The sequence below is a fragment of the Anopheles merus genome, chromosome 3R (genome assembly GCF_017562075.2).
Source record: "Anopheles merus strain MAF chromosome 3R, AmerM5.1, whole genome shotgun sequence".
NCBI classification, from domain to species: Eukaryota; Metazoa; Arthropoda; class Insecta; order Diptera; family Culicidae; genus Anopheles; species Anopheles merus.
In genome coordinates this window covers 28,648,915-28,675,016 of record NC_054084.1, presented here as the reverse complement: position 1 = coordinate 28,675,016, position 26,102 = coordinate 28,648,915, and the positions used below count along the sequence as shown (strand labels likewise).

The 26,102-nt window shown below is 44.5% G+C and overlaps 6 protein-coding genes across 9 annotated transcripts; all 6 read right to left on the bottom strand.

The window, feature by feature from the left end:
• Positions 1-2,800: 2,800 nt before the first annotated feature.
• LOC121596850 (DNA ligase 1) lies at positions 2,801-6,374 on the bottom strand. Of its 3 annotated transcripts, none has more exons than XM_041922172.1 (5): positions 6,226-6,374; positions 6,062-6,151; positions 5,602-5,766; positions 5,098-5,532; positions 2,801-5,026 (listed from the first exon to the last, which is right to left on the bottom strand). In XM_041922172.1, exons 1-5 carry the CDS (start codon positions 6,243-6,245, stop codon positions 3,130-3,132), a joined length of 2,607 nt encoding a protein of 868 aa, XP_041778106.1. In that variant the 5' UTR covers positions 6,246-6,374; the 3' UTR covers positions 2,801-3,129. The 3 variants fall into 3 exon arrangements, with proteins under 3 accessions (XP_041778106.1, XP_041778107.1, XP_041778105.1); XM_041922173.1 differs by having other exon boundaries at positions 5,602-5,763; XM_041922171.1 differs by lacking the exon at positions 6,226-6,374 and having other exon boundaries at positions 5,602-6,000.
• A 1,503-nt stretch (positions 6,375-7,877) lies between these two features.
• On the bottom strand, positions 7,878-10,367 carry LOC121596851 (serine protease inhibitor 28Dc-like). Its single transcript, XM_041922174.1, has 2 exons — positions 9,168-10,367; positions 7,878-9,091 (listed from the first exon to the last, which is right to left on the bottom strand). The coding sequence occupies exons 1-2, from the start codon at positions 9,674-9,676 to the stop codon at positions 8,152-8,154; spliced, it is 1,449 nt and encodes a 482-aa protein (XP_041778108.1). The 5' UTR covers positions 9,677-10,367; the 3' UTR covers positions 7,878-8,151.
• A 3,458-nt stretch (positions 10,368-13,825) lies between these two features.
• LOC121596854 (CLIP domain-containing serine protease 2-like) lies at positions 13,826-15,445 on the bottom strand. The gene is made up of 5 exons (XM_041922180.1): positions 15,301-15,445; positions 15,077-15,231; positions 14,750-15,003; positions 14,479-14,666; positions 13,826-14,380 (listed from the first exon to the last, which is right to left on the bottom strand). The coding sequence occupies exons 1-5, from the start codon at positions 15,362-15,364 to the stop codon at positions 13,974-13,976; spliced, it is 1,068 nt and encodes a 355-aa protein (XP_041778114.1). The 5' UTR covers positions 15,365-15,445; the 3' UTR covers positions 13,826-13,973.
• Positions 15,446-16,716: 1,271 nt separating this feature from the next.
• Positions 16,717-17,339, bottom strand: LOC121595613 (melanization protease 1-like). The gene is made up of 3 exons (XM_041919698.1): positions 17,296-17,339; positions 16,832-17,227; positions 16,717-16,727 (listed from the first exon to the last, which is right to left on the bottom strand). The coding sequence occupies exons 2-3, from the start codon at positions 17,202-17,204 to the stop codon at positions 16,717-16,719; spliced, it is 384 nt and encodes a 127-aa protein (XP_041775632.1). The 5' UTR covers positions 17,205-17,227; positions 17,296-17,339.
• Positions 17,340-19,245: 1,906 nt separating this feature from the next.
• LOC121596855 (phenoloxidase-activating factor 3-like) lies at positions 19,246-20,939 on the bottom strand. The gene is made up of 6 exons (XM_041922181.1): positions 20,878-20,939; positions 20,603-20,824; positions 20,380-20,531; positions 20,056-20,315; positions 19,768-19,937; positions 19,246-19,696 (listed from the first exon to the last, which is right to left on the bottom strand). The coding sequence occupies exons 2-6, from the start codon at positions 20,658-20,660 to the stop codon at positions 19,311-19,313; spliced, it is 1,026 nt and encodes a 341-aa protein (XP_041778115.1). The 5' UTR covers positions 20,661-20,824; positions 20,878-20,939; the 3' UTR covers positions 19,246-19,310.
• Positions 20,940-21,954: 1,015 nt separating this feature from the next.
• Positions 21,955-24,799, bottom strand: LOC121596857 (phenoloxidase-activating factor 3-like). 2 transcript variants are annotated; one of them, XM_041922185.1, is made up of 6 exons: positions 24,728-24,799; positions 24,495-24,646; positions 24,175-24,434; positions 23,474-23,643; positions 23,072-23,415; positions 21,955-22,059 (listed from the first exon to the last, which is right to left on the bottom strand). In XM_041922185.1, exons 1-5 carry the CDS (start codon positions 24,783-24,785, stop codon positions 23,105-23,107), a joined length of 951 nt encoding a protein of 316 aa, XP_041778119.1. In that variant the 5' UTR covers positions 24,786-24,799; the 3' UTR covers positions 21,955-22,059; positions 23,072-23,104. The 2 variants fall into 2 exon arrangements, with proteins under 2 accessions (XP_041778119.1, XP_041778118.1); XM_041922184.1 differs by having other exon boundaries at positions 21,955-23,415.
• Positions 24,800-26,102: the final 1,303 nt, after the last annotated feature.

Genomic DNA, 26,102 nt, shown 5'->3' with positions numbered 1-26,102 from the left:
TTGTTGCGCGCAACATTGTTGCTGGTCCAAGGTGGATTTAAAAATATCAGGTGGTGCAATCTGGAGCATTTTGACAATTCGTCACTTGACGTAAGGTCCCCGGGATTCAAACTTTGTTTACATTTATTTAATTTGTTCATAAAATTTATCTAGCCCAGTTTTTCGATTAAATATTCTTTAAAAAATATATTCTGGGATTTGGGAGTTTGTATTTAACATTAAAACATAGATTTAAGTGTGTTATTTTGTGTTATTCAGTGAATTTATTCTATCATTCATTGTGTTTTCGACATTTTTGAGGATAAAAACTAAGAAATCATTTTTTTTCAATTTTCACATTAATTTCTCATTATCTACGAGCCGCATGGTCAATTTAAGTGACATTAGAACTCTTACTCACAGGATTTTACATTTCGTGCATAAACAAGTCATCAAATATTTTGTTAATATATCTCATTTTTTCGATAAAATCAATATATATATATACAAAAATGCACGTAGTAACAAAGAAATCTCTTCTATTTGCTATGCTTTGTGTGCGGAAACCATTAGTTAACGGTTTTAAAATGACGTAAAGTCCCTCAACTATGGCGACCCCTCAAAGGCCCCTATCCACTAGCTGAAATTTTTAATCCACCTTGGCTGTCAGTGTAGGTGAAATATTTCACGCTACATCTACACTTGTAGCAAAACGCACCAGAAAACAGAAAGGTATGAGACCAAATTCTCATACGGAAATCTAAGCACGGGCACACAATTTCAGAGCACAGAAGGATGCTAAAATATAGTGCAGTCTCTTCCCGGCATACACGGTTTATGCGTTCCCGAGGTGTTACGACCCAAGTGCCACAAATCCACTAAACGACCACTAAACGGCTTCTAAACGTCTCAAGTTCTCTACCTAAACGGAATATAGAAAGACTTCGTTTAGCAGACGCCAAACGACTCATGCATTCTAAAAATAGCAAAAAAGCTGGTGGCGCTATCTGTTGGTGGGATACCCCAACCAGTTGAGCTTCATCGCTTGGAGGAGAGCTTTCTCATTTCCTCTGTACTGTTGTATGGTTTCGCATTGAAGTTATGCATCGCTAGAACTAGAACGGCGATACGATTGTTTAAATACTAAACTCCAACGGAATCCACCAGCACTGAAGCAAGTGAGATTTGAGCAATGGTCATTGGTGTTGATACCCACGTATCTAACCACACGACCATTTATATAGATTTTTGCTCAGAAAGTTAGAAGGCTATATAGGTCATAATAAAATGCAACTTGTCGAAACACATTGCAAGAAAAGGATAGCAATATAATGATGAGTTGTAATACGCCATCTACTGATCAAACCAATGAAGCTGTGGAGCTTTCATTTTTTTCTATGGATATTCAATTTTCCAGTCGTTTAAGCTTAATTTGTGGCGCTTGGGGAGGTGGGGCATGGTATGGCCTTTGTGGCGGAGGACGATTCGAATGCTATACATAACGATTAAACGTTTGCAAACATGTACAGTAGGTGACCGCTAACTGAAAGGTAAACAAGCTCCAGTTAACGAACAATGTTCGCTAACTGGAGTGACGTTTCTATGGATTGATTGTTTTGATTGACGTTGACTGGAATAAACATACCAATTTTTTTTTCATTTATGTTGATATAAAGTATATTAACTCGTGTAATAACATAAATTAATAGCAAACGTAGGCAAAAGACCCTAAATTTGTTTGAAAAATGCACATTTGCGACAAATTTCTCTCAAATCGACAAATCGATTTTTCATCGCTGCCACCGTTTGACGTTTGACCGGTTCAACCGAAAGTGTATTAAAGAGATCAGGTGGTGCAACTAAGCTCATTTTGATCTCACACTCACTTAGTTTTTATTATTTTTTTTTACGTGCCTTAAATAATCATCAACTTCTCGAGTTAGGAAGAATTGGGTTTACGCGGTTGTCTCTATTTAACAGTTTGCGTGTCAAATCAGTGCGATTTGTTCCAAAATTTGTCAAATGCAAAATGATTTGCTTTTACGCTAATTTTTGAAATCGCTGTCACAGGTCACAAATTTCGACACGTATCGCATTAAGTAAAAGGTTAAGTGCACATAAATGCTATATTCAATCAAAAATATGAATAAACCACCGATATTTTAGCAGAAGTAACGTGTATTTCGACTTACGCGGATGCCTCGGGAGGTTGGTGCGGGGTAATGAAATGTGTATGCAGGAATTGACAGAAGGCTCCCACAATATCGCCCAGCAGAAGCGATAAAAATCAACCTTCAGAACATTTAGTAAGCAGCCTTAACTGTTGCTATAGGAATCTGCGAACAGGATTGCCAATTTGAGCATACATCTTTCAATAACCATGGCAACACCATACACAAATAAGAGGGATACAGATTTCAGAGGTTTTCCAAATTAGAGGAACAAAAATGTACTGGAAATGAAGGGACTGTGGAAAATGTTCAAATAAAAGAGGTTTTTCAAATTGGAGAGGTTTCAAATAAGAGAGGGTTCACTGTAATGCGGCTTTTCTGCGATACGCAAACAATGGTGTATTTTATGGTTTACAGTGTGCATAGCCCCTAATTGAAATATTTCACGATGGTGCTTCTCTTGTGTTGCATTTGCGCTGTTGGCGGAATTTGCATCCAAAATGCATTTAATTCTATTTGTTTTGTTTTCATGTTAACCACTTAACATTATTCACTTACATTTTTGATAAGGAGTAAGATCAAACATGTTTTTTTCACTTTTAGGAGCAAAAAGGACATAATGTGCTAATAACTTGGCAAGTTTCATAACATCTTTGTAGCAAACATATGTTTGCAAAGCATTTTATTTTAAGAACATAATTTAATTTGTTACACACCTACTACACCTTCACTCCACCTCACTACACACTGTTACAAATGTAATAAGCAAAAAAAGACCTATTTTATAATGAAGCTTTAAATGTCTGCCCTTGCGCGCCACTTTCAATTGATTGTGTTGATCTCAGCCGAGAGATGTTACACATTACACTGCATTTTCGTACCAACGTGCGATCCTACCAATTTACTCCATCGTATCGAACTATAATTTTTACTACACAAAGCACAAAAACTTTGCACCAAAACCGCTTACCCAACCGCTTCAGTAAAAATCTTCCTCCACATCGCGTGCATTGCTTCCGGTCTGGTTCTTAATTTGATCCTGGTTCAGATACATCTCCGACACCTGCCGGGCGCTGGTCGCGTCCGTCACGCCCTTGTCCTCGCGCACTCGTATGAAGCGCGGAAAGCGCAGCGAAATGCCCTTCTCCGGATCGATGATGCCTATGCCGGCCCGGTGCACCGGGCTGAGCGACAGATCGGCACACAGCACCTCCCACACTTGCACCGGCTCGAACCAATCGTCCGGCACGACGTTCGCCTCATGCCGGTAGTACGGTTTCGCGCCCGCTATCACGTGCGACCGGAAAAACTCCGTGTGGCGCTGCAGATCGTCGTCGGAGAAGCCGGTCCCGATCTTGCAGATTGTCTGGTACTCCTCGTTCTCCTCGTCGTAGCAGGCGAGCAGGAAGCCCCCGTACGTGCCGGTACGCTTACCCCGGCCCCGGTAGCCCCCGATCACGACCAGGTCGAGCGAATCGCCCACCCCGGTCAGGTAGTCCTTCTTCAGCTTGAGCCAGTTGCGCGACCGCTTCGCTATCTCGTACGTCGCCTCGCGGGCCAGCGTTTTCACCATCAGGCCCTCGCAGTTGCCGCGCACCGCCTCGTCCAGGAAGCGCTGCAGCTCGTCCAGATCGCCCGTATCGAGCCGGGTCGCGTACTGCCACTGGCCCTCGATCTCGCGGAAGTGCCGGTACAGCAGCTCGCGCCGCTCGACGAACGGTCGCTCGACCAGCGGCTCCCCGTTCAGGTACAGCAGATCGAACATGAACACGCACACCTGCACCTTGATGTCGGCCTCGTTCGCGTCCTTCCGCTTCCGGGTGCTCAGCACCTGGAACGGTAGAATCTGCCGCTTGTCCGTGTCCCACGCGACCGCCTCGCAGTCGAGGATGGCGCTCGCGACCGGCTCGGTGCGCGTAAACTCTAGCCGCGCGATCACGTCCGGATACTTGCTCGTGTTGTTCTCCTGGTTGCGGCTAAAGATCTGCACACTGCCGTCGGCCAGCAGATGGATCTGGGCGCGCTCGCCGTCGTACTTCCACTCGCACGTGAAATCGATCCCATCGAACCGCTGCAGCACCTCCTGCACGCCCTTGGTCGGGTGGGCCAGCATCGGCTTGAGCGGCGTGCCCGGCTCCATCGGGCAGTGCTCGCTCAGCCGCTGCACGCCGTGCTCTAGCAGCACCGGCACGATGCGATTGTAGTTCGGGCACTGGCAGTAGACGGTTTTCAGCGCCAGCGCCACCTCGTCGACGCGTGCCTTTACGCGCGCTTCCGATTCGCCCGCCAGTGCGTTCACTACCGGCGGATCGGCATGGGGCGGCGTAAGGGCGCAGGCCTGGGCGAGCGCCTGCAGGAGCGATTGTTCCGCGACGCCGATCCGCAGCTTGCCGGCGAGCGAACGGATAATGTAGCGTGACTCCGAGTGGCGGCAGGCCACGAACATCGACTGGATTTTGTCCATCTTTTTCGCCATCGAGGCGGACCCGGTCATGGAGGCGATTTCGCGCAGCTTGCCAAACACCACCTCGACCGAGAGCGGCGCCGGGCGGAACATTAGATGCTGGCTGCTTTTGGACTGTTCCGCCACCAGGCCGAGATCGCCGGTCGTTTGTGCGTCCGCCTTGATCTGCGCCAGACTGCGGCCGGTGCTTTGCGCGATCGCTTTCATGAGCGAAAACTCGGCAATGCCAAGCTCCACGCCCTCGTAGGCCGGTGCCAGCTGGTTCAGGCAGAGGTACACGCTGGCGAGCAGATCGCGCGGGCTGAGCAGTATCACCGAGCGGAAGTAGTTCGAGAGGATCTCGATCATCCGCAGCCGGCCGCTCGTTTCCTCGATCATTTGAAAGGTGCGCGCGAGCGCCAGGTACGGCACGCTGGAAGGAGATGCCGCGAGGTATTAATTACACTGTAACATGTAAATGGTACGTTAAGTTTAACACCTTACCGGTCACCCTGCTTCCAAAATGCGTCCTTTAGTGGATGATAGTTTTTCTTCGACGGATCGTACTTGGACCCATCGTTGCCGGACGATGCCGCCCCACCGGCCGCACCTTCCGACTCATCCGGCTGCTTTTTGACGGAGAAGAAAAAGGAACGTGCCGCACCGTTGGTCGGCTTGGCAGGAGCGTCCGGTTTCTTCTCTTCCGACGGCTTCTTCTCCTTCACCGGTGATGGATTTTCCTCCTTCTTTACGGTGGTGGCTGCTTTTGGGGAGGATTTTTTCGTCGTTTTGGGTGATGTTTTCTTTGCCTCTTTTTTCTCCTTCCCGCTGGCGGGTTCTTTTTTCGGGCTTGTTTTCGGTTTTGTTGACTTTTTCACGTTTTCCTTCGGTTCTGCTTTGACGGCTTTCGGGGATGGTGGTGATTCTTTCTTAACATCACTGCAAAACAATTCAAAATTGAATGGTTCTGTGTGGCTCAATCGATAAAATTAAGCGGTAAAAACATACCTTTTCTTAATTTCTTTGCGATCCTTTTCATCCTCACTGCTGCTGCTGCTGCTGCTCGACACGACCCGCGACCGTTTCGCTTTCTTTACGGCTTTCACCGGCGAGTTGGAAGCTTCGTCATCTTCCGGCCCGATGGAACGTTTGCTAGCCAGTAACGAATCGCTGCTGCGTACCGAAATCGTGCGCCGGATAGAATGATAGGAAGAAACACAGTTTAGTGTCAATGCGGTGCGATGATTGGTGTACGTAGGGAAGGTTTGCATATGGTTGGCCAATGCTGTACTGCTTTGGCGTACGATGCTGCGGTGGGGCAACCCCAGCAACGATGGTCCCAGCTTTACTAGATTGCGCAACATCATCGCGCCCCGGACCGACATCATCAAAGTCTACCGGACGTACCTACATACACGGCAATGAGTACATTTCTGTAGTAAGGTGCCGCAGTGTGTGCATTACTTACCTTTCGGGAGATTTATTATTATTTTCCGTGGTTTGTTTTGCTGCCGCGCTGGTACCATTCGACGGTGCTGGTTTCTTTCCAAAAAAGGACCTACAAACACGCAATTAAAATTAAGTTTTAGGCTTAAACACTGGTTTAAATGTTTTGGTGAATGTTTTACTTACAAAATCGACTTTTGCGACATGATTTTACATGAAAAACTAGGGAGCAACGAACACACGACCGTAGATAAACAAGGAAATATTTTGGCCGATGACGCCGGCCTTTACGCGCCACTTGTCAACGGATGCGTTGACAGCTGCCGTCAAATCTCGGAGCGAAAGGTGCAAGGTTGCTATATAGGCAAGCTGTACACATCTTGAGTGTGTTGTGAAGGGTGCATTTACACTTGGCGAGGCATCCATGAGGGCATAAGTAATCATCTTGACGAATGTGCTAAGCGCCTGAAGGTATGCTATGTGATGCTCAACTATAATTTATTTCATAATTTTGAGAAAATTACGTGGCGCTTCATTATAATTGCTAATTACTTTAAGAGACTCTTGTTATCATTACATACTAAGATGGCAATTTTTACAACCGCTACAAAGAGAAATGTTTCCTTATGCCAATATGGTAGCGAGCGAATAAAGACGCACTTCATTTTTTTATGTAAATAAAGAATCTTCTTCGTAATTTGTTCAAAGATCCAATAACCCGTTTAACGACTTCTTAGTGATTGAAACTAGTGATGGGAAAAATGAAGTTTTCATCGGAAACGATTCCGGTTAGCTCCAAAATTTTCTGTATTCGATTCCGGATAGTAGGCTCAGAATCGGTTTCCGGAATCGGCCTCAGAATTGGAATCGGATCCGGAATTAGCTCCGGAATCGGAATTGACTCCGAAATCAGAATCGCCTTGGATGTCGGAGTCGGTTTCGACATCCTGATAAGAATATTGATAGCCGCAAAGAATCAATATTTCCTTGTAAACTATCCACTGTTATCGACATACTTGGACTGATTTCCCTTCTGAAACATTTTGTTTCAATTCAAGAACTGATTTCAATTCAGGAACCGGAACAAATTTAATTTGTTACCGGAACAAATTGCGATCCCCAGTCATCTCCCATCTATTGCTACAGACTTCAGGTTTCTCTGGAGAAAAACTCATTATATATCCTTTTATATATCTTACAACTAGTTTCTTATCATCAATATAAATACAAACCTTAATCAAACCTATGAATTAGAGAAAGTTCTAGCGAGTTCCGATCGAAACCTTTCCGTCGATCGGTTAATCAATCAGCTAATCGCCCAAAGACGTAGGATAAAGTTATGCAAAGTGGCATACCATACCAAGACCAACACCAATATCAAACCTTTTGCGTGTTGTGTGGAAAGAAGATACGTCAGATGGTGTACAACGTGACCTGAAACCTGTTCAAATTGTGACGCGATGGCGGACCGGGTTGCAGTACAATTTGAATAATTAATCCTCGACGACGTACGATACTTGGAAGTGACACGCCTGTGCACGGATTAGGTGACACGTGTTTGTGTGTGTCTGTGTGTGTGTTGTTTTATGTCTAAGAACTGCCGCCTAGCGTTAGAATCGTCCACCCTTTGAGGCGTTACGTTCGCGGACAGTGAGGTGACAACTGACGGTGGCCTTGATAGTGCGGCAGGTGGCTGTGCTAATCGAGGTGAACGGTGAGCGCGCGAGTGGAAAATCCCATCCGAAAATTCCTGTTTCTCATTCCAGTTCTCGCTAAGGCGAAGGCATCATCTGGTAGAGTACAGACCGAGCAGCCCTAACAGCTCAAGCGTTTAAAGCCACTGTTAAAAATAAAGTATCATTCTATTTCCCGGATATTCATCTAGCTTGTTTGGACTATGATGGAGCATCGTTGCGTAGAGTGCACAGTCTATTAATAGCGCTTAACATTACCTATATTGTTATACTTATCATACTATAGACACTGTTTCCCACAATCACAACTCCACGTCGAGCTGATCCTAATGATCCCAACAAAAAACTGGGGATTTCTTCTACCAGAAAAGGCAAGAAAGCATTTCGGAGTATTGAATCGCAGTAAAAACTCGCCCGTTTACGACGGATCGAATACTGCCCCGTAAAACAGTAGCATCTTCGTCGGATCGTGCCGTATCGCAATCAGAAACGGTCCTCTGACACGGAAATTAACCGGCGGCAGGGATCGTTCCATTGCCGTGATCGTCACAGCGCCTCCCTCCGTACCACGCTCGTTTATCTCCAGATCGATCTTGTGCACCATCTCACTGACGTACAGCTTCACCTTCGCTCTCGCCTCAGCCCCATTAGCATTGCTCTTCCCGCTCACTATCTTCAAGTTATTGGACGTCCTGTCGAACAGCTTGCGCACGCCGAGCTGCTGCAGTGCCGCCTTCAGGTCGTACGTGTTGCTCGCATGCATCCGGGGAAACTGTGCGATCGCTTTGTGCATCTTCATCTGCCCGATCAGCCGATCGAGCTCGGCCGAGGAGAGGCTCGCCTGCAGCTGCCGCAACCGGGCCCGGTTCGAGTCGTTCGGCAGGACGATGTACATCGAGGTGGTCCGGTTGCGGTACGGAAAGGCCATAATGCGTGCCTGCAGCTCGGGCGACGAGTAGTACGGGAAGCAACCGCTGGCGAACATGGTCGGCACGAGGATCGACGGTTGATCCTCCCCATCGGGGAAGAACGGCTGCGGGCGCGTAAACTGTGGCTCGTTGAAGAACGTTTCCCAGGTTCCGCGGAAGTAGAGCGCATTGGCCACGATCATCTGCGTGCCTGGGTCCGGATCGTCCAACAGGATCTCCCCGATACGGCCCCGGGTACTTTCGTTCACCCAGCGGTTGATGGTGTTGCGGGCCAGATCCGGGCGCTCCTTAAAGTTAACCTGCTCGATCTGGGCTTGATATAGGTCGCGGGCAAGCCGCACAAAGTTGCTGCTGTTGATCAGACCTTGCTGCAGGAACATCCCATTGGCAAGCTGCACCACGTTCGGTTCGATCGGCTCCTCAAGGTATCTACAGCGGGGCGAAAGAACGCACAGAGTCAAATCATAAGAATCATAGCTTCCACTACACACCCTCCAGCACTCACTGATCATCATCGTACTCCTCGTCCTCGAGCCCCTCCGACGGTGGGTAGCAGTTGCCGCCCGCGTGCCACCCGGGCAGCTGCTTCAGTATGCCCTTCCCGCCGATATCGCGCGTAAACTCCTTCAGCAGGCGGGCATAGTTTTTCGGTATGTTGCCACTGCCGGGCTTGCGGTACTGCTCCAGCCGCAGCACACCGAGCAGCTCGTTGCGCGTGTCCCGGTTCGCGGCACGCAACAGCAGCAGCATCATGCTGCCGATGCTGACGGGGGAGAACAGCTCCGTCTTGCTGCTGTTGTTGCTGCTGCCGCCCCGGCCGGCCATTACCCCGAGCGTCCGTGCCAGATCGTTGATCGCGCCGACCAACTGTTCACTGACGGCCTTCGACAGCCCGCTCGTGTTCTGGGCGGTCGGTTCGGCCAGAGCCCCTCCGCACATGCACAGCAGCAGGCACAGCGGCAACAGCAACCGGAACGGTACCTTCCGCACCGAGGCTAATGCCCCGTACGGCATTTTTGTGTTTTTTTTGGTATGCTATGCCTGGTTTTTAGGGGTTTTAACTTCCCCCTCTGAGGGTCTCTCTTTCACACACACACACACACCTGGGGACACACTGCACTGGTCGTTCGCTTGGGGGGTTTTGTAAACGTGGGGTTTTACCTTGCGCCCGTTCGTACGAACATTGGAATGTCCGCGTCGGAATAGTCAAGAAGAGGTACACGGCGCGTGCGCTGCGATCGATCGGTCAGCGCAGACTGCCCGTGACTGTCTGATTCGTCGATGACTGCAGCCGCCTGACTGCGGGTGTGCGCGTTTATTATGGGCGCCTGGATGGGAAAGTCCAGACCGGACCGCACCAGACGACGTGTTTGTATGTGTGTGCGCGTTGTGTACGCTATGGCGCTGCACAGGCCCGTGACGAGATAATGCGCTCACCGTCTCGCGAAGGAGGAAGCGAGATGACCCGGACGGAGTAAAGAACACGGCGCAAGCAGAAGATGAGCGTAAAACTCGATCGTACGCAACAGACTCGCACCCTTGTAGAGTTGGGGGTTGGTCTCTATCTCTCTCTTTCTCTCTCTTGCTGGCACTCGCTTCTCCGAATCGCCCGGGTCAGCATGGAGCATGGCTACGTGCTTTATTTGCTTTTGGAATCACTTGCCTTGGTGGCGCCTGCTACGGCCTGCCTGGTCGATCGATTTAGCGCAGCGGCACCTCGTGCTGCGTACTGCGCGACTGTGTGCGGTTTGTTTATCGCGCTGTTTGGCATTGAATTGTAATCCCCCTCCCCTTCTTTGGAAGGGGATGGAGGGGGGGTTGGTTGGGCCAACTTCCTCCACCAACCCTCCTATTTGGACGGTAATCGTTCGATTCAGAAGGACTTCGGGACTGGTTTGCGATCGGCTACTGTGGTGCAGGTTTTAAGAGTGGGTGTGTGGAGATCAGCTGTTTGCTGGTCGTTGGTATTGGTGTGTGCTACCCGCGTCCGTCTGGTGCATCGGGGGCAGTTGAGTGCCGGCACTCGTTTTGGTGAGTGGTGCATGCGCGATCACGTGCCGAGCAACCACGTGTGGGAGAACCGTTTAAAATGTTCGAACGGCATGCTTTAACGGTAACGTTCTGCTTCACAGCAGTAACTGGTTATGTAGTTGGATTTTACTGAATAATTACAGTCTTGTCCCGAGTTACGCGACACTTCATTTTTGCGAATTTAAAATTTGGACAGCTCAGATGTCAAATCAGTACAATTTTCTCTAACCATTTTCAAGCGGAAAATAAGTCGAATATTGGGAAACTAAGTATTCTAGATGAGGGAATAATGATAACATTATATAAAATGTTTAAATTTGATTAAAAATTAGGCCTACCTGTTGATGTGATTCAATTACTTGATTCATAGCACTTAATACTTCAACTTGTTTTTAGTTTTAATATTAAATATCAAATAATAAAATTCTTCGATACCCTTTCAATTTACATTCAATGTCTGCTGCTTTATCTTAATGTTAAAAATACAGCCCTCGTTAGAACAGCAGACTAGGTTAGTGTGATTAGGTAGCTAATGGAGACAGTAAATAAACTCCATGCATCTTTCCAAATTGTGTGATACTAATAATTTCGCTTTCATAAAGTGCCATAAAATAGCCATAAAGTTCCATTAGTGAACCATTGTGTTCAACACCTTCCAACTACCATTAGGAAAAACCCACAACAACAATTTGGCACAATGAGCCAAATTAAATTGATGTACTCAGCATTTCGAAATGCTTTGTATGACTAATGCTCTAAGAATGGAAAGGAGACAACATTGCGAAGAAAGGAACTGGGGTTGCAAATTGCGAGCCGTACCGTACCGGTCCCTGCTTTATAATGTGGCGTAGACTGGCAGTGAATGGGTTTGTTTGAAGAGGCGTTTACTATGTTTACGAGGAAGCTTAAGTGGAAGGATGCGACAACAATTGTACTCGAGGTTTTCAACTCGCTGGGCAATCAATGTCAGATGTTTTGCCGCGCTGTGTGTCTGAGTGCCCTATTAGTGTTGGGAATTCCCTTAAAAAAAGGAACGGAACGAAACTAGTTCATTTTTGAAAAGAACGGAACGTGAACCTTGGGGTGCAAAAGAACCGGCCCAGAGCTTAGAAGCCAAACTGGATAGCAGGATAATAATCCCAGCGTATGGGGGCACGGTCCATTCGAGGCTTTAACCCATGCCGATGTTATTGAGTGGTACGAGTTGACGATTGTATCACGAGACTGCACATTATAATACATCTCTTCCAACCCGTTCTACAATATGAGTACAGATTTATATTTTATAATAGTTATTTGTTATTTGTATAAAACAAGCTAAATTATAACAAAAAGTATAACAGATGTTACGAATTGCAGTGCGATGAATATTCCTGTGAGCATGTGAGAGTGCACAGGCAACACATGGTGTGTGCGAGAAAGAGTGAATAGTTATCTTGCATGCAGCAAGCCACAGCCGGACAAAATCGGTTTTTTTTTAAAAGAACGGAATGCACGAACGATAGCACCTTGCTTACAATATTGAAGCGGCAAAGACCGGAACGGAGCGGAGTGAACGGAAAGAACGAATTGAACGGAACGGAATGAACGGAAAGAACGAAATGAACGGAACGGAATGAACGGAATGAACGGAACGGAACGGAATGAACGGAATGAACGGAATGAACGGAAAGAACGGAATTAACGGAACGGAACGATTTTGTATAAAGGATCGGAACGGAACGGCCTACATAAAGAACGGAACTTTTTTACTAGGTTCGGACCGGAACGGCCAACACTAGTCTGTATTAGTGACGATTAGCTAGAGCTGGGCGGGATTTTACAAACATGTTGCGTGAGTTCCCATGTTGCGCATACTTTTGGTTTAACACCTTGGGTGCCATGACTATTAGCCAGGGATTGCTGTTTACAATTATTTATTTCTTCTAAAAGATGACCCCGTATTATAATGACATATGGCAAAAATATGCAATATGCTTAATAATCAATATGATTTTCGAAAAAAAAAATTATATTAAAAAAATAATTTAAAATAATAATTCCTTTGAAGATTATTTAGTTGCTACAAATATTATAGTTATATTTCTTATTTCCAAACCATAGAATAGAAATCAAATAAATATTAAAACATCCACTATAACGCATCCATCAATGAATTGCCCAGCATCTAGCGGAAATCCTATCCATATACCCAACATCAAACTGTAGTGATTCCGAACTTGTGATAAAACCGGAACATCAAATGAGAAAATCACAAAAAAATGATATATGATAACTAAAAAAATGTAAAAACGGTGATTGTCTCCCAGAGGAAACATAAACGGAACATGGTCTGCCACTCCAATTGTTAACAACCGTTTTATGAATCAACCCCCACATTAAATTGTATTATTCGGTCAGCATCAGCTTCAATCACTACAAAATAAAGCAACGGTGAGCTGGTCTGATGATAGAAGAATAAGTTCATCTTTGTGATTGATGTGTTGACGTGTTCACGTTCATACAAGATATAGTATGCTTAAGATTTTGTTGATTTTCTTTCTACTTCATATTTAATCCTCAAATGATATTAAACTCGTAGTGAGCCAACATATTAGAATTATTTTATTTCGAGAACACCTTTGATGAGGTTCTTGTGTTATGCTACAATTTAATATTTTTATTTTTATAACTATGTTAATCATATAAAAACATTTATATCTTGTAACTTATTTTTTATAAGCATTTAGTACCACACACAAAAAACGTAGAAGAAGCAGGCTACGGGTCATGCATTTTGGTGGATTTTCAGCTTCAGTATGTTATTTCCAGGAATGTTGGGTTTATCCCAGCTCTGCTTAATTCCCAGCTGTCCAACCGCAATGACACTCACACACTGGCAATCCATAAAAAGAGCATGACAGGAACGTGGACATAAAATCCCACGAGAAGCAGGGGGCATTTGTTTTTATGTTACCAAGCAGAAAGGAGAACGTTATAACTAGATGATTTAGCTTTTTTATGTATTGTAAATTGTGAAAATCAAGAAAAAAGCATTTAAAATAACTTGAAATAGGATAAATTAGGCATTGCTTCTGTTTAGCTACATCAAAAGAATAATCAAAGCCACAAGTTAGGGTTAAAATAGCATTTATTTATCACTAAAAACTGTGCTTAACATTATTCTACATATTTTCGCTGTTTTTTTTTATTAACTCAGTGCATGGGTTTGTGTATGTGCATAGCATTTCGCATGCTTTTTCGACACTTTAAGCTAAGGCGGGTTGTTAATACTGTACGGTTAATCCTCCAACTGCTCCAAAATCCAATCGACATAGTGCTCGACCCGCGTGTACACGCCCGGCGCACTCTGCTTGCCGCACGTGCGCAACCCGAACGACACCACACCGTACTGGACGTAGCGCGAGTTTTGAATGCTGATCGATTTGAGCGGTCCGCCCGAATCCCCCGAGCAGTTGTCGGACAGATTGGAGCCGATCGCGCACAGCTGGCTGTCGGAGATGCGCACAAACCTATCCTTTGGCCGTAGCTGCTTCAGACACTCGTCGTTGGCCATCAGGTCGAGCTTCGTAAACTGGAGCTTGTTTGCGAACAGTGCGTTCTGTGTTTGACCCCAGCCAACCACGAAGAAGATGGTCTGCTTGGTGAGGAACGCCGGCGTCACCGGTAGGCAGATGGGAAGAACATCTAGCAGAGAGAAAAAAAAAAACAGTGCACAGTGGGAAACACAGTGTAAGATTGATTGTACTGGGTGGTTTATGACATCGCATCAAAACAGTACTCACTGTCATTCAGTGATGCTCGGCGGGCCAGCCGAATCAAGCCAATGTCGTGCTGTTTGTACCGGGCGCTGTAGTCCTCGTGGCTGATGGCACGCTCCACCGGGATGTCTTGCGGAGCCGGCGCACAGTCACCGTGCTTGTTGCAGTCGATCGTGCTGTTCAGATCGTACTCACCGAGCCGGACGGATGCCCTGAAGTAAGAAGGGATTTTTTTTTGTAACCTAATTAACTTAATCACTCTTGGGTTTGAAAAAGGTAATCTCCCGGCACTTACACATCGTTGTTCACGAGACAGTGAGCTGCAGTCAGTACGTAGCGCTCATTGATCAGCGTACCGCCACAGAAGAAGCTACCGGCTTTCGATTTCAGCAGTGCCATCCAGGGAAACTGGAACAGTTTCGCATCCTGTCCGAACGATATCTTATCGTCCGTGTACGCTCCACAGTTCTCTAGATCGAGCAGTTCTAGCCCTCGCTTGCGCTCACCTTCTGTTGTTGGCGCGGGTGGCTCGCAGCATACTTTGTAGACCTACGTTCGTGAAAGTGTTTGCGATAATTAGTTGCCTTTACAATGCTACTAATGCGCACGCGGCAGTACTCACATTCACACCGTTCATTTTTTCCCGCTGACAGACCCGCCTTCGAAACTCGTCCCTTAAGCTGGGCGACCACTTGGCCGGTTGGTTGTAGTGGGGAAGAAATCGCTCACACTCGCCTATACTTATGCACATTTCATCGCCAGGACACTCGTTGAACTCTGTTGTCGGTTGAAACTTACATTAAAACAAGATTCACTCACAGAGCCAAAAGCTCCCAATAAACTTACGCCCGGTGACTTGGTGGCAGCAGGCGACGAACAGCGCCGTCAGGATGGCCTTGGTTGAATGCATCGCTTAAACGGCAGCGCTCAAACAGTTTGCCACGGTAGTTTGAAATGTTTACGTTGCTTAATCCGCTTCACCTGCCACTGGTGGCCGCTATGGAGGCGACGCCAACCGGCGCGGCTCCTTTTATAACCGGCAGCTAAAACGAGCCCCCTCGTTTCTCGTTGCCGGAGGGTACGCAAACCGACCGGGTCTTCCGGCGTGGGGTTTTTTTGATATTACATGCATGGGCGCGTGTGAGTCTTGTGTCGGGGACATAAACAAAAGCAAGCTCCGCATGCTCACACAAACACGCACGCTAGTGGTGTTTGTGTGCGTATTTTCCCCACCCCAGCGGTGGTCTGTTGGGTGTGTATGGGTGCAATGCAATGAGATGGGGAGTTGTAACGTTGTCACTGATGAGGTTTATCCTTTCGTTTTACGATGGCAGTGGTAAAGCTTTAAACTGTTTTATTACAGATTAATTGCTGCTCTTTGCTATTTGTTTACATTTTAAGACGTGCTATTATGTTCGTAAGTTTGTTTTTGTACTTATCAAATTTTTCTTCATTTGTAGCAAATATAACCATACATAATTTTACAAATCTAGAGCAAAACTAAGTTTATGGAATGTGCCTTAATTTAGTTGTTTTTTTTTTACTTCCCATTTTGTGCATTTTTAAGAAGGAAAGATTTTATTTTTTGTTAGAAATCTATTTTTGAAGTTAATTTTAGTATGTTTAATCTAAATCTAAATAAATAAACAACTATTTCAATAAAAATCGTATTGCATACCTTCAGGCGTATAGCTTCCGCCGATCGCTAATTTCTAAAAAACTTAAATTCAAAATATGAGATATATATTACTTTGATCCATTATTTATCTATATTTGAGACATTGATAGGCTGTTTGATAATATTTCAAGGCATTCACAAAAGGTTAAACCTATCATTAAATGATACTTTGCTATGTTTAATGCATCCTTGATAGTATTGACATAATAATGAAAATATTGCTATATTTTGGGTGCTTGGTGAGCGCCACTCTAGACTGCTGGGTGAACAGCAGATGTGCAGTTACCGACAGCATTTCATAACAAATCATAACAAAGAAAAGGAGTAGTATCATCTCGAAGGTTAGTTTTTTTTTCAACTCCAAATTATGGCTCTGTGAAAAATGCATGCGATTAAAACGATTGCAACTACTTGCAACCCTGTGATTCGCTCCCCACTACTATGATTATGTACATTATTGTTATTTATTTTTCCAAAATGCAATAACGTGCAAACCGTGGTGTGTAAAATGGTGGCGTTTTAGCTTAAAACCGTTGAGTGGTAACCAGCTCGAGTCATTATTATTCATTTTCGTTTATTTGTGTTCACTGTATTGCTATTAATGCAGACATATATGTTACATGTTAGGTATTCTGATATTCGATCAATCAGGAGCAGGGGCTCAATGTTTCGTCATAATATAATAATGACATAATATACCGAGACTGCTCAGTATCCAATCGATGAAGCTTTCCACCCTGGTGTACACGACGGGTGCATTATCTAGATTGCAAGCGTTCAACCCGTAAGAAGCTACCCGGTACTGTACGTGGCGCCCATTGCGGTCTAACGCTGTCAGTGGTCCACCGGAGTTTCTACAGTCATCGAAACGACCCGATTGGAGCGCACAGATTTGAGATTCGTGAATCGTTCTTTTCATCTGTATCAGCTCATATAGACGGTTTTGACACTGATCAGCTGTGACCAGATCAACCTCAGTGATTTCGATCGTGTCAGTGTTCAACGAAGTGTAATCCTGTCCTCGTGGAGCAACGAAGTACTTAGATGCCGTCGTCTGGTATTCGGGTCCCATTGGGAGACAGATCGGGCGTACATCTGGCAATGGCATAGGGTAACAGATTATTGGAACCAGCTTGGAAAAACATGCTTTCTCGATTGCCTACCGCTATTAAACGACGCGTTTCGTGACAAACGTATCAGAGCGATGTCGTTCGACGCCACTGGTTTGTTGTAACTATCGTGTCCGATGGTGCGTTCGATGGGGATGTCTTCTTTTGCCAGTGTACACACGCCGCTCTCATCACAATCCTTCTTTCGTAGCTGAAAAAATGCACTAGAAGGAGCGACAAAGGAAAAAAATCATCTTTCTGCAGCATTTTGCTCCTTGGTGCACTCCATCACGTGCACCTTGGTTATGGGGACGGGGTACTTACAGATCGTTGTGTCTTAAGCAGTGGGCAGCCGTCAGCACGTAGCGTTTACTAATCAAACTGCCGCCACAGATATGGTGCCCAGAACTCGATTTTATCCACGCTATCCATGGAAGCTTCCCAAGAGTCCCATTATTTCCCAAAGTTTCGTTGTTGTGCATCCGGTTCATTCCACAGCCTTCGAGGTCAAGCAAATCTAAGCCAGCAAAAAAAAACCACCAATTAATTTACTGCTGAGGTTTCGTACCTTAACAAAAATGCGTTCTACTAAACTTACGCGCCGTAGCTTGATGTGCGCCGTGCAGCGCGATCAGTAGAATTGTTACTCTCAGCATTCTCTGAACCGTTTCTTTTTATTGATTTTAGATTTTGAACCTTTGAGCCTATTGGCTTCATTCACCTCTGCAACTCTCACAGTTGTTTGAACAGCTTATAGAGGCTTTGGCTCCTGCGGAGTTCTTTCGCCTTCTGCAACTCTCAGAGTGATTGTGAGCATTGGTACACTGGCTTTTATAGTCCTAGAAGCAACCGTGTACGATGAACGGGATGGGGTCTCGTGGTGTTTTGATTGCCGCGAAATAAATGTAGAACAATCTGATTGCGCTATTGTGTGCCTATAGCTATCAGTTCAGCTAAAAGAAGAACAACTGAAAGTGTGCGGCAAATGTAGAGTACTTCACATCTTGCATGTTTTTTCGTAGAAAATAAATAACCAGCATCGTTGCAGCACACATTTCATTGAAGGATTCTAATGCCTTCGTCAAAGTGCATTAACTGTATTCTTAATACGGTTGATAATGGTCAAATTTCATAATGGTCTAAAAAATATCAATAATTATTTCACACTGATATACGGCAAGTGAAACAAGTCATATTGTTGCATTTATTATTGAAATAGTGCACGATTGAAAACAGGCGACTAATGAGAAACTGCGCTCGTGATTTTCTAATTTCCCATAAGTAATGAGACGAGCATTTGAGGTCAGCAGTTTGGTCTAGAGAGCATTTAACTCAGTTACCTTCAGTATAAAATTTATGCTAAATTCCTTCGCTAATTTCTACGCTGCACTGCCGGCACTCGTCGACTAGCAGAAACGGTAGTCGCGTTGAAACAGGCGCTGTATCGGTATCGGAATCGGAACAGATTCATGATTGGTTTTAGAACCGCAATATATCTAATAACAGTTCCGGTTCGCTTTGAATCCAGTATCTGTTCCTATTCCCGTTTGTACTCAAGAGCAGTTCTAGAATCGGTATGGGCTTAGTATCCTTGGACTGATATAGGTTTAGTATCAGGTCCTAGTCTAGTTTGGGTTTAACATCAGTTCCAAAAATGCGTATGGGTGCGTGATCAGTTCCAAGACCAATATGGGTTCATGATCAGTTCCAGGACCAATTTGGATTTACTATCAGTTCCTGAACCGGTGTGGATTCAGTATGAGTTTTGTCATCGGTGTAGGTTTATGATCAATTCCAGGACTGAAATAGGTTCGTAATTGAATTTCATAATCGGTGTGTGTTAGTGATCGGTTCGGAAACAAGTATTGATTCAGTATCATTTGTAGCACCTGCATGGGCTCAATATCAGTTACATAACCATTGAGTTTAGAATCAGTACCTGGTACGGTACCCCACTGCACGCAACGGACCCAGAGTTAACCATACTTCATTTTTAAAATCGGTTAAATCGTTTTAACGGCAAACCGTTTATATTTTTGATAAAGAGTTCCAAGAGCAACGTCACACGATCACTCTTCGATATTGCTCAGTATCCAATTAACGAAGCTTTCCACTCTGGTGTACACGGTGGTTTCATTTTGCATGCAAACGTCCATCCCAAAAGAAAGTACCCCGTACAGGACGTGGCGTCCATTGCGGGCCTGAGCTGTTAGTGATGCACCGAATTGTCTTTGACATTCATCGTTTGGAGCCAATTCGAGCGCACACATCTGAGAATTATAAACCGTCCTCCGTAGCCATCTTTGACAATGTTCGATTCCGACCAGATGAACCTCGGTGATCGCGATCGCATCGGTGTCCAACAAAGCGTAATCCTCTTTTCGTGTAACAACGAGATATTTTGTATGTGTCGTCTGATATTCGGGTCCCACTGGGAGGCAGATCGGACGTACATCTGGCAAAGGCATATGGTATCAGAGTATTGGCAAAAGCTTGGGGAAAAAACATACTCACTCCATTACTTACCCCTATTAAACGATGCGTTTCGTGCCAAACGTTCCAGGCCGATGTTGTTAAACAGCCATGGCTTGTTGGAACTATCGTGTCCAATGGTGCGTTCGATGGAGATGTCTTGAGGTTTCAGTGTACACGCTCCGCTCTCATCACAATCCTGCTTTCGAAGCTGCACAAATGCACTAGAACGAGCGTCACAAGAAAATAATGGTTTTATCTTCTTTTTTTAGAGTTCTGATGGAGAGAATCACTACATCAACTCTATCACGTGTGCCTTGGTGTTGGAGATAGGGTACTTACAGGTCCTTGCTTCTTATGCAGAACGCAGTCGTCAGCACGTAGCGTTTACTAATTAAGCTTCCGGCACAGAGATACTCCCCGGAACTTGATTTTAGTAATGCTATCCATGGAAGCTGCCCAAGAGTGCCATTATTTTCCACAGATTCGTTGCTGTGCATCCGATTCATTCCACAACTTTCGAGGTCAAGCAAATCTAAGCCAGGTTTACGACTGTCCCTCGGTTCGCTGAGAGCCGGTGGTTCACAACATACCTTGTATTTCTGGAATAGAATGGAAAATATTCTACACTTTCTCGTATGTTCAGTTTCAATCACGAATACTTACAGTCCACCCATCGATAGTGGGCTCCCTCTCACAGACACGCGCTCTAAACTGGTTCATTGTTGCCTCTGTCCACATGGCCCTTGAGTTAGACCCAAACAGAGGGCATTTCTCTATTGGTAGACAGATGTCGCCACTGGTGCATTTATTCAACTCTAAAAACACCAGCAGTGAATTAACTTCGGACGTTTGATAACTTTACCCGAATGCGTTTTACTAAACTTACGCGCCGTAGCTTGATGTGCGCCGTGCTGCGCGACCAGTAGAATTGTTACTCCCAGCATATTAAGTGCTGTTGTGAGCTTGACTACATAGGATGTAGCAGGCTTTTATATTCCTAGAACCAACCGTATACGATGAACGGGATGGGCTCTGGTGATGTTTTGATTCCCGTGAAACAAATGATCAACAATCTGATTGTGCTATTATGTGCCTATAGCTAACAGTTCTGCTAGAAAAAGAAAAAATTAAAGTGTGCTGGAAACGTAGATTAGTTCGCACCTCACACTCTGTATTAGTTCATTTTTTTTTCTTTGAATGAACAGCATTTTCGCGGAAACAGCGTCACATCTGATTTAAGCGTTGTTACGCCGTTCAAGCGTGTACTTTGCGTCGAAGGATTTCACACTGCTGAAGGTTTCGTGTACACTGCTATGGCAGGGTGCGCTAGCTTTGTGGGATAGGGAAATATATTTACATATGAACGTATGCGCTGTAAAAATCACGTATGCGGTAAAAAAAACGTATGCGGTGCGATCTACACAATCTATTCCATATAATACATTTCTATATTTTCATCTGATGCTTTAATAGGGCACGTACTACTTTCGCTGATTTTTTGTTTTAATATTTTGCTTTCACAGAATTAATTTTCGTTTTAAATTCTAAAGTTATGATTCGTTTTGCGTGTAATAATTTTACTCAATTGAAATGTTTCTCTTTAATTTGGAATCTTTGAGTTGAAAGTTTATAGTTAGGACATCATTTTATATATAGATCGTAAAATTAGGACCAAGTATTGGGAATCTGCTCAAAAGATAACCCTATCCTTATTCACATCGGATGTTAAAAAAAATCATTTAATTTAAACAAATCTAAAGCAAAGAGCTTGATTTGCAATTGTTTAGAGAATGGCGATGATTTAGATTACACCACTTAAACCAGTTGAAAAGTGTTATTTTCTGTCAAATCGTAATCGATTTTACTCTGTCGCGATGTTGCGCAATGCTGATTTTATTCACAACGTTATAGCCAAACGGTGCAATAAAAGGAGCGGTTAGAACAATGCAAAGGAGCAATCGTATGGTCACTCTTCGAGATTACTCAATATCCAATTGATGAAGCTTTCCACCCTGGTGTACACGGACGGTGCATTTTCTAAAGAGCAATCTTGAACCCCATAGGAAACCACCCTGTTGAAACGTTATCAACAGAATTCTTTCGTTCACCCGAATGTACAATAAATATGAAATACACAAGCGTTTTTTAAGCAACGTAGTTAGTTTATTGTAGCTAAAAAATCAGTCGCTTGGTTCGGGGATCGGTGAAAGAATGGCTAAAGATCGTAACCTTTGCCACGTTCGGGAATTTTCGTGTTATCGGGATTGCTCGACCCGATCGTTATCAGCACGACTCCACTTCGATAGTGTCCTCTATCGGGATTGACGGAAAGCACCACTGTACCATCGAATTGACCGTTAATATTTATTTTAATATTTAACACTGGCCCCAGTGTTTGCGAGCCAGGCAAACACTCTTATTGGTACAATTCGATGGTGGCAGTTGGGTGTTTTGTTCACGACCGCACATACTTTTGGCATTTTGGGGTAAATGCCTGAACTATCCTTTGCTATTTTTCTTCTAGCTCTTTTACGCCTGAATATTTTCTTGCGCACTAATAGGTTGCCATCCCCTGCCTGGTTGATGTGCACTGCATGACCTTTTTGTTCCCCCGATAGAAATGGCGATTCACTTCTCCCTAAATCATTTGCAATGATTATCCAAAGCAACTTTAACAACACAACACATATTGAAACAACATATTTCATATCCATTTGGCGAAACGTAATAATTTCACATAAACTATTGAAGCACTACGAATTAGTCCTCTGTATGGTTCACTTATCCTGTTGCAAATTCACTTCAGCACAACTATGTTCCGAATTTCCTCAGGAACTTTATATCGCTGGCAACGGGTGAGATGCGCAAGGAAACAACACAATTAACTTAACTTAATCCGTAGTCCTTTTCTTAAACACGCGCGTAATCTTTATAACCTATTTCCTCGCACAGTAATTTGTCTTGTATTCACTTCAGCACGGTGATTCCGATTTGTCTCAGGAATCATTATTAGCCGGCAACGGGTGAAGCAAGGGATCACAATGTGGAGAAAATTAATTAATCGAAAGCGAATGATTTTTTAGAATGTTGAAACGTTATCAACAGAATTCTTTCGTTCACCCGAATGTACAATAAATATGAAATACACAAGCGTTTTTTAAGCAACGTAGTTAGTTTATTGTAGCTAAAAAATCAGTCGCTTGGTTCGGGGATCGGTGAAAGAATGGCTAAAGATCGTAACCTTTGCCACGTTCGGGAATTTTCGTGTTATCGGGATTGCTCGACCCGATCGTTATCAGCACGACTCCACTTCGATAGTGTCCTCTATCGGGATTGACGGAAAGCACCACTGTACCATCGAATTGACCGTTAATATTTATTTTAATATTTAACACACCCCGTGCTGCACGTTGCGTCCGAAGCGGTCGAGCGCTACCAGCGGTCCACCGGCGCTGGTAGCACACTGATCGAACCGGTCCGCTTCGTACCCACAGATATGAGATTCCTGGATCTGGTGTGGCCTTTTAATCAGCTCTCGTAACCGATTCTCACAGTTTTCAGTCGTCAGTTGATGAACTTCCGTGATCGGGATCGTGTCGGTGTTCAGTGAAGCGTAATCCTGCCCATCTCGAGCAGTGAAGTAATTCGATCCTGCTGGCTGGTATTCGGGAGCCACTGGCAGACAGATCGGGAGCACATCTGTCAAAGGTACATGAGTTGTATACAAGGGATACGCTATAATCCTGCACATGCTTACCGTTATTGAACGAAACGTGTTGTGTCAAACGGACCAGAGCAATGTCGTTCACTTTCTTCCGAGCACTGAAGCCATCGTGTACGATGGCACGCTCGACGGGGATGACTTGAGGTGCCAGTGTACACACGCCCTGCTCATCACAATCCTTTTTTCGAAGCTGCACAAATGCCCTGGCAGACGAGAATAAAGACGTGTCCATATGAATGTATATAAAATGTATTGAGTTTAGCATTTATTGCGAGCTTCAGATAATCAAGCGATTCACACAAGCAGGCACTGTACATCCTCAGGATTGCGATCCAAGATGGAAATACAAGATGGTAAGAAATGAACGAGAATAGCTCAGTTAGCTCAGTTCTTACCATTACAATTACATTAAAAAAAATGCTACGGTTAGATGAACGAATGAACGAAACGACGATAAACTGTAATAAACAAGCGAGATAGTAGTGGAGCACTTTTGTCTGATAGGGCGAACATAATCGTAATCTTTCAGACATAAAAGAACGAAAATCTTCTGCCCGCGGTCAGTACATAAACCGGAACGAACTAAGCCGGTCAAGTTATCCAGAAATACACGGTTTTTCTAAGCCTAGCCTAACTGAGGCTTGGCCTTTGACAGTTTTTCACCACTTAACACTCGCCAACCCAAAGCTGCATTTTAATATCGAACGCCTAGGCTATGTGCATGGGCTACTTACACGTCTCTATTCTTTATGCAGTGGGCACCGGTCAGCACGTAGCGTTCACTGATCAGACTAGCAGCACAGGCAAACTCCCCGGTGCTCGTGTTCAGCAATGCCGTCCAAGGCAGCTGCCCAAGAATGCCATTATCTTCCAAGGTTCCGTTGCTGTGCATCCGGTTCATCCCACAGCCTTTGAGGTCAAGCAATCCTAAGCCACGCTTGCGACCGCCGCTCGGTTCGCCGGAAGCCGGTGGTTCGCAACATACCTTGTATATCTGGAATAGACAATATTGCACACTTTCCTCTAATGTTACGTGTCAACCAGTAATACTCACCGTCTTATTATCACTATTGGTTTCTTGCTCACACACTCGCTTTTCAAACTCGCCCTGTGCCGTCGGTGTCCACGTGATAGGTGGATCAGTCCCAAATATTGGGCATTGTACAATAGGTACACAGATGTCACCACCGGAGCACTTATTCAACTCTAAAAACACCAGCTATTAATAACCCTTAAGACGAATGATGAATATGATAACTTAACACGAATGCGTTCTACTAAACTTACGTAGCGTTGCTTGATGAGCGCCGTGCAGCGCGACCAGTAGAATTGTTACTCTCAGCATTATCAGAACGATTGTGAGCTTGGGTTGCTCGTGCGCAACCGGCTTTTATAATCCCAGAAGCAAGCTGGTGGGTTTTTGGTGATATTTTTATTGTCCGCTTGGTGTATGCGGTGTGAGACAAATGATAGCTGTTGTGTTAGCGTATCTGTTTAGCGCAAAGGAGGAATGGAAGAATGCGCCGATTGCAAAAAAACGAGTTAAGCATCTTTTCTTTTTCTTTTTTTTCCGGTCAATTCGGCAAGTGGTGAGATCAGCCGTCTTATTGAAGCCTTATCTTAAAAGTGTCAATTTATTTCACTCAATTTTGAAACGATTTACATAGCTGCGCCGGGAAGATTATTATTTGAGTTCAAGATACAGTCTGAACTCGATGTTTGAACTTTGATTGCCTTCTAATTGCGATTTTTGTCCCGTACAAAATAAAAACCGGATTTGTCGTAATATACCATAAGATTTTCGCGTGTATTTTCGAAAGACCGGTTCTTGCCATACCAACGGGCGGCTTTTACTTGAAATGTCAGCCAACTATCGAACATCTGAATAGATATCGCTCAACTATTAAATTCCGATGGTCCTCTCGGAATTGCTCTACTTCAAACGAAATGTTTCAATCCATGTTGAATTTAAACTGTTTTTATGTCATTTATCGTATAATTAACATATCATATGTCGTCAAAGAAGATTCTGTTCACTGGTTAACAATTTTGGAAATAGCTGCATTCAGTGGTTGCGATTCGTTCCGATAGAATGCAATAAATCGTGTGGACAGTATTACTCAAATATTTGGACCTGTTCTCAAGCCTAGATGGAGCATTTTATTGCTATTTTTTAGATAGTCTCTCCGATCATCGAACTGAATGCCGCCCTTTTCGATCTGCAAGCAATTTGCGGACAACCTCAAACACAAACAACCTTAAAATCCATTTTATTTTTTATTCATTTCCCATTTTTCTGCCACTTTACAAGCAGGAATAAATGGTTCTTTGAAATGTTTGCCAAACCCTGCGGTAGAGAACTGATTCTTGGTAGTACAGAACCATTTTACATAATTCATCAATGACCCATTACACCCTTGAATAAGAGATAACGCCATCTATTCTGTCTAGCACTTGGGAAAGTCCCAAGCTATCAACCATACGAGCGTTCGTATTCACCCACAGAGAGTTGTTGGAATTTCTCACATGCGCCCAAAAAGGCGATCAAAATTCTTCGGTTCTTTCCCTACATTTTCAAATAAAAAGCTAGTTCTGTCTGGATTGCATCTGTATAACTCACACACAAATAGGAACATACAGATACTTGCAGTTTATAGTGCTT

Excerpts from the sequence above, each read along its gene's own strand:
- LOC121596850 (XM_041922171.1), bottom strand. The coding sequence starts at position 5,981 with ATGATGTCGGTCCGGGGCGCGATGATGTTGCGCAATCTAGTAAAGCTG. Across the intron at positions 5,533-5,601 it reads CGCAAAGAAATTAAGAAAAG|TGATGTTAAGAAAGAATCAC; the intron begins GTATGTTTTTAC and ends ATTGTTTTGCAG. Across the intron at positions 5,027-5,097 it reads TTTTGGAAGCAGGGTGACCG|CGTGCCGTACCTGGCGCTCG; the intron begins GTAAGGTGTTAA and ends ATCTCCTTCCAG.
- LOC121596851 (XM_041922174.1), bottom strand. The coding sequence starts at position 9,676 with ATGCCGTACGGGGCATTAGCCTCGGTGCGGAAGGTACCGTTCCGGTTG. Across the intron at positions 9,092-9,167 it reads GAGGAGTACGATGATGATCA|ATACCTTGAGGAGCCGATCG; the intron begins GTGAGTGCTGGA and ends GCCCCGCTGTAG.
- LOC121596854 (XM_041922180.1), bottom strand. The coding sequence starts at position 15,364 with ATGCATTCAACCAAGGCCATCCTGACGGCGCTGTTCGTCGCCTGCTGC. Across the intron at positions 15,232-15,300 it reads CTGCCACCAAGTCACCGGGC|AGTTCAACGAGTGTCCTGGC; the intron begins GTAAGTTTATTG and ends AACCGACAACAG. Across the intron at positions 14,667-14,749 it reads TGTCTCGTGAACAACGATGT|GGCATCCGTCCGGCTCGGTG; the intron begins GTAAGTGCCGGG and ends TTCTTACTTCAG.
- LOC121595613 (XM_041919698.1), bottom strand. The coding sequence starts at position 17,204 with ATGGGACCCGAATACCAGACGACGGCATCTAAGTACTTCGTTGCTCCA.
- LOC121596855 (XM_041922181.1), bottom strand. The coding sequence starts at position 20,660 with ATGCTGGGAGTAACAATTCTACTGGTCGCGCAGCACGGCGCACATCAA. Across the intron at positions 20,316-20,379 it reads CCACTATCGATGGGTGGACT|AAATACAAGGTATGTTGTGA; the intron begins GTAAGTATTCGT and ends ATTCTATTCCAG. Across the intron at positions 19,697-19,767 it reads AAACGCATCGTTTAATAGGG|ATGTACGTCCGATCTGCCTC; the intron begins GTAAGTAATGGA and ends TGCCTTTGCCAG.
- LOC121596857 (XM_041922184.1), bottom strand. The coding sequence starts at position 24,785 with ATGCTGAGAGTAACAATTCTACTGGTCGCGCTGCACGGCGCTCATCAA. Across the intron at positions 24,647-24,727 it reads CGCTCATCAAGCAACGCTAC|AGTTGAATAAGTGCTCCGGT; the intron begins GTAAGTTTAGTA and ends TGGTGTTTTTAG. Across the intron at positions 24,435-24,494 it reads CCAATAGTGATAATAAGACG|ATATACAAGGTATGTTGCGA; the intron begins GTGAGTATTACT and ends TGTCTATTCCAG.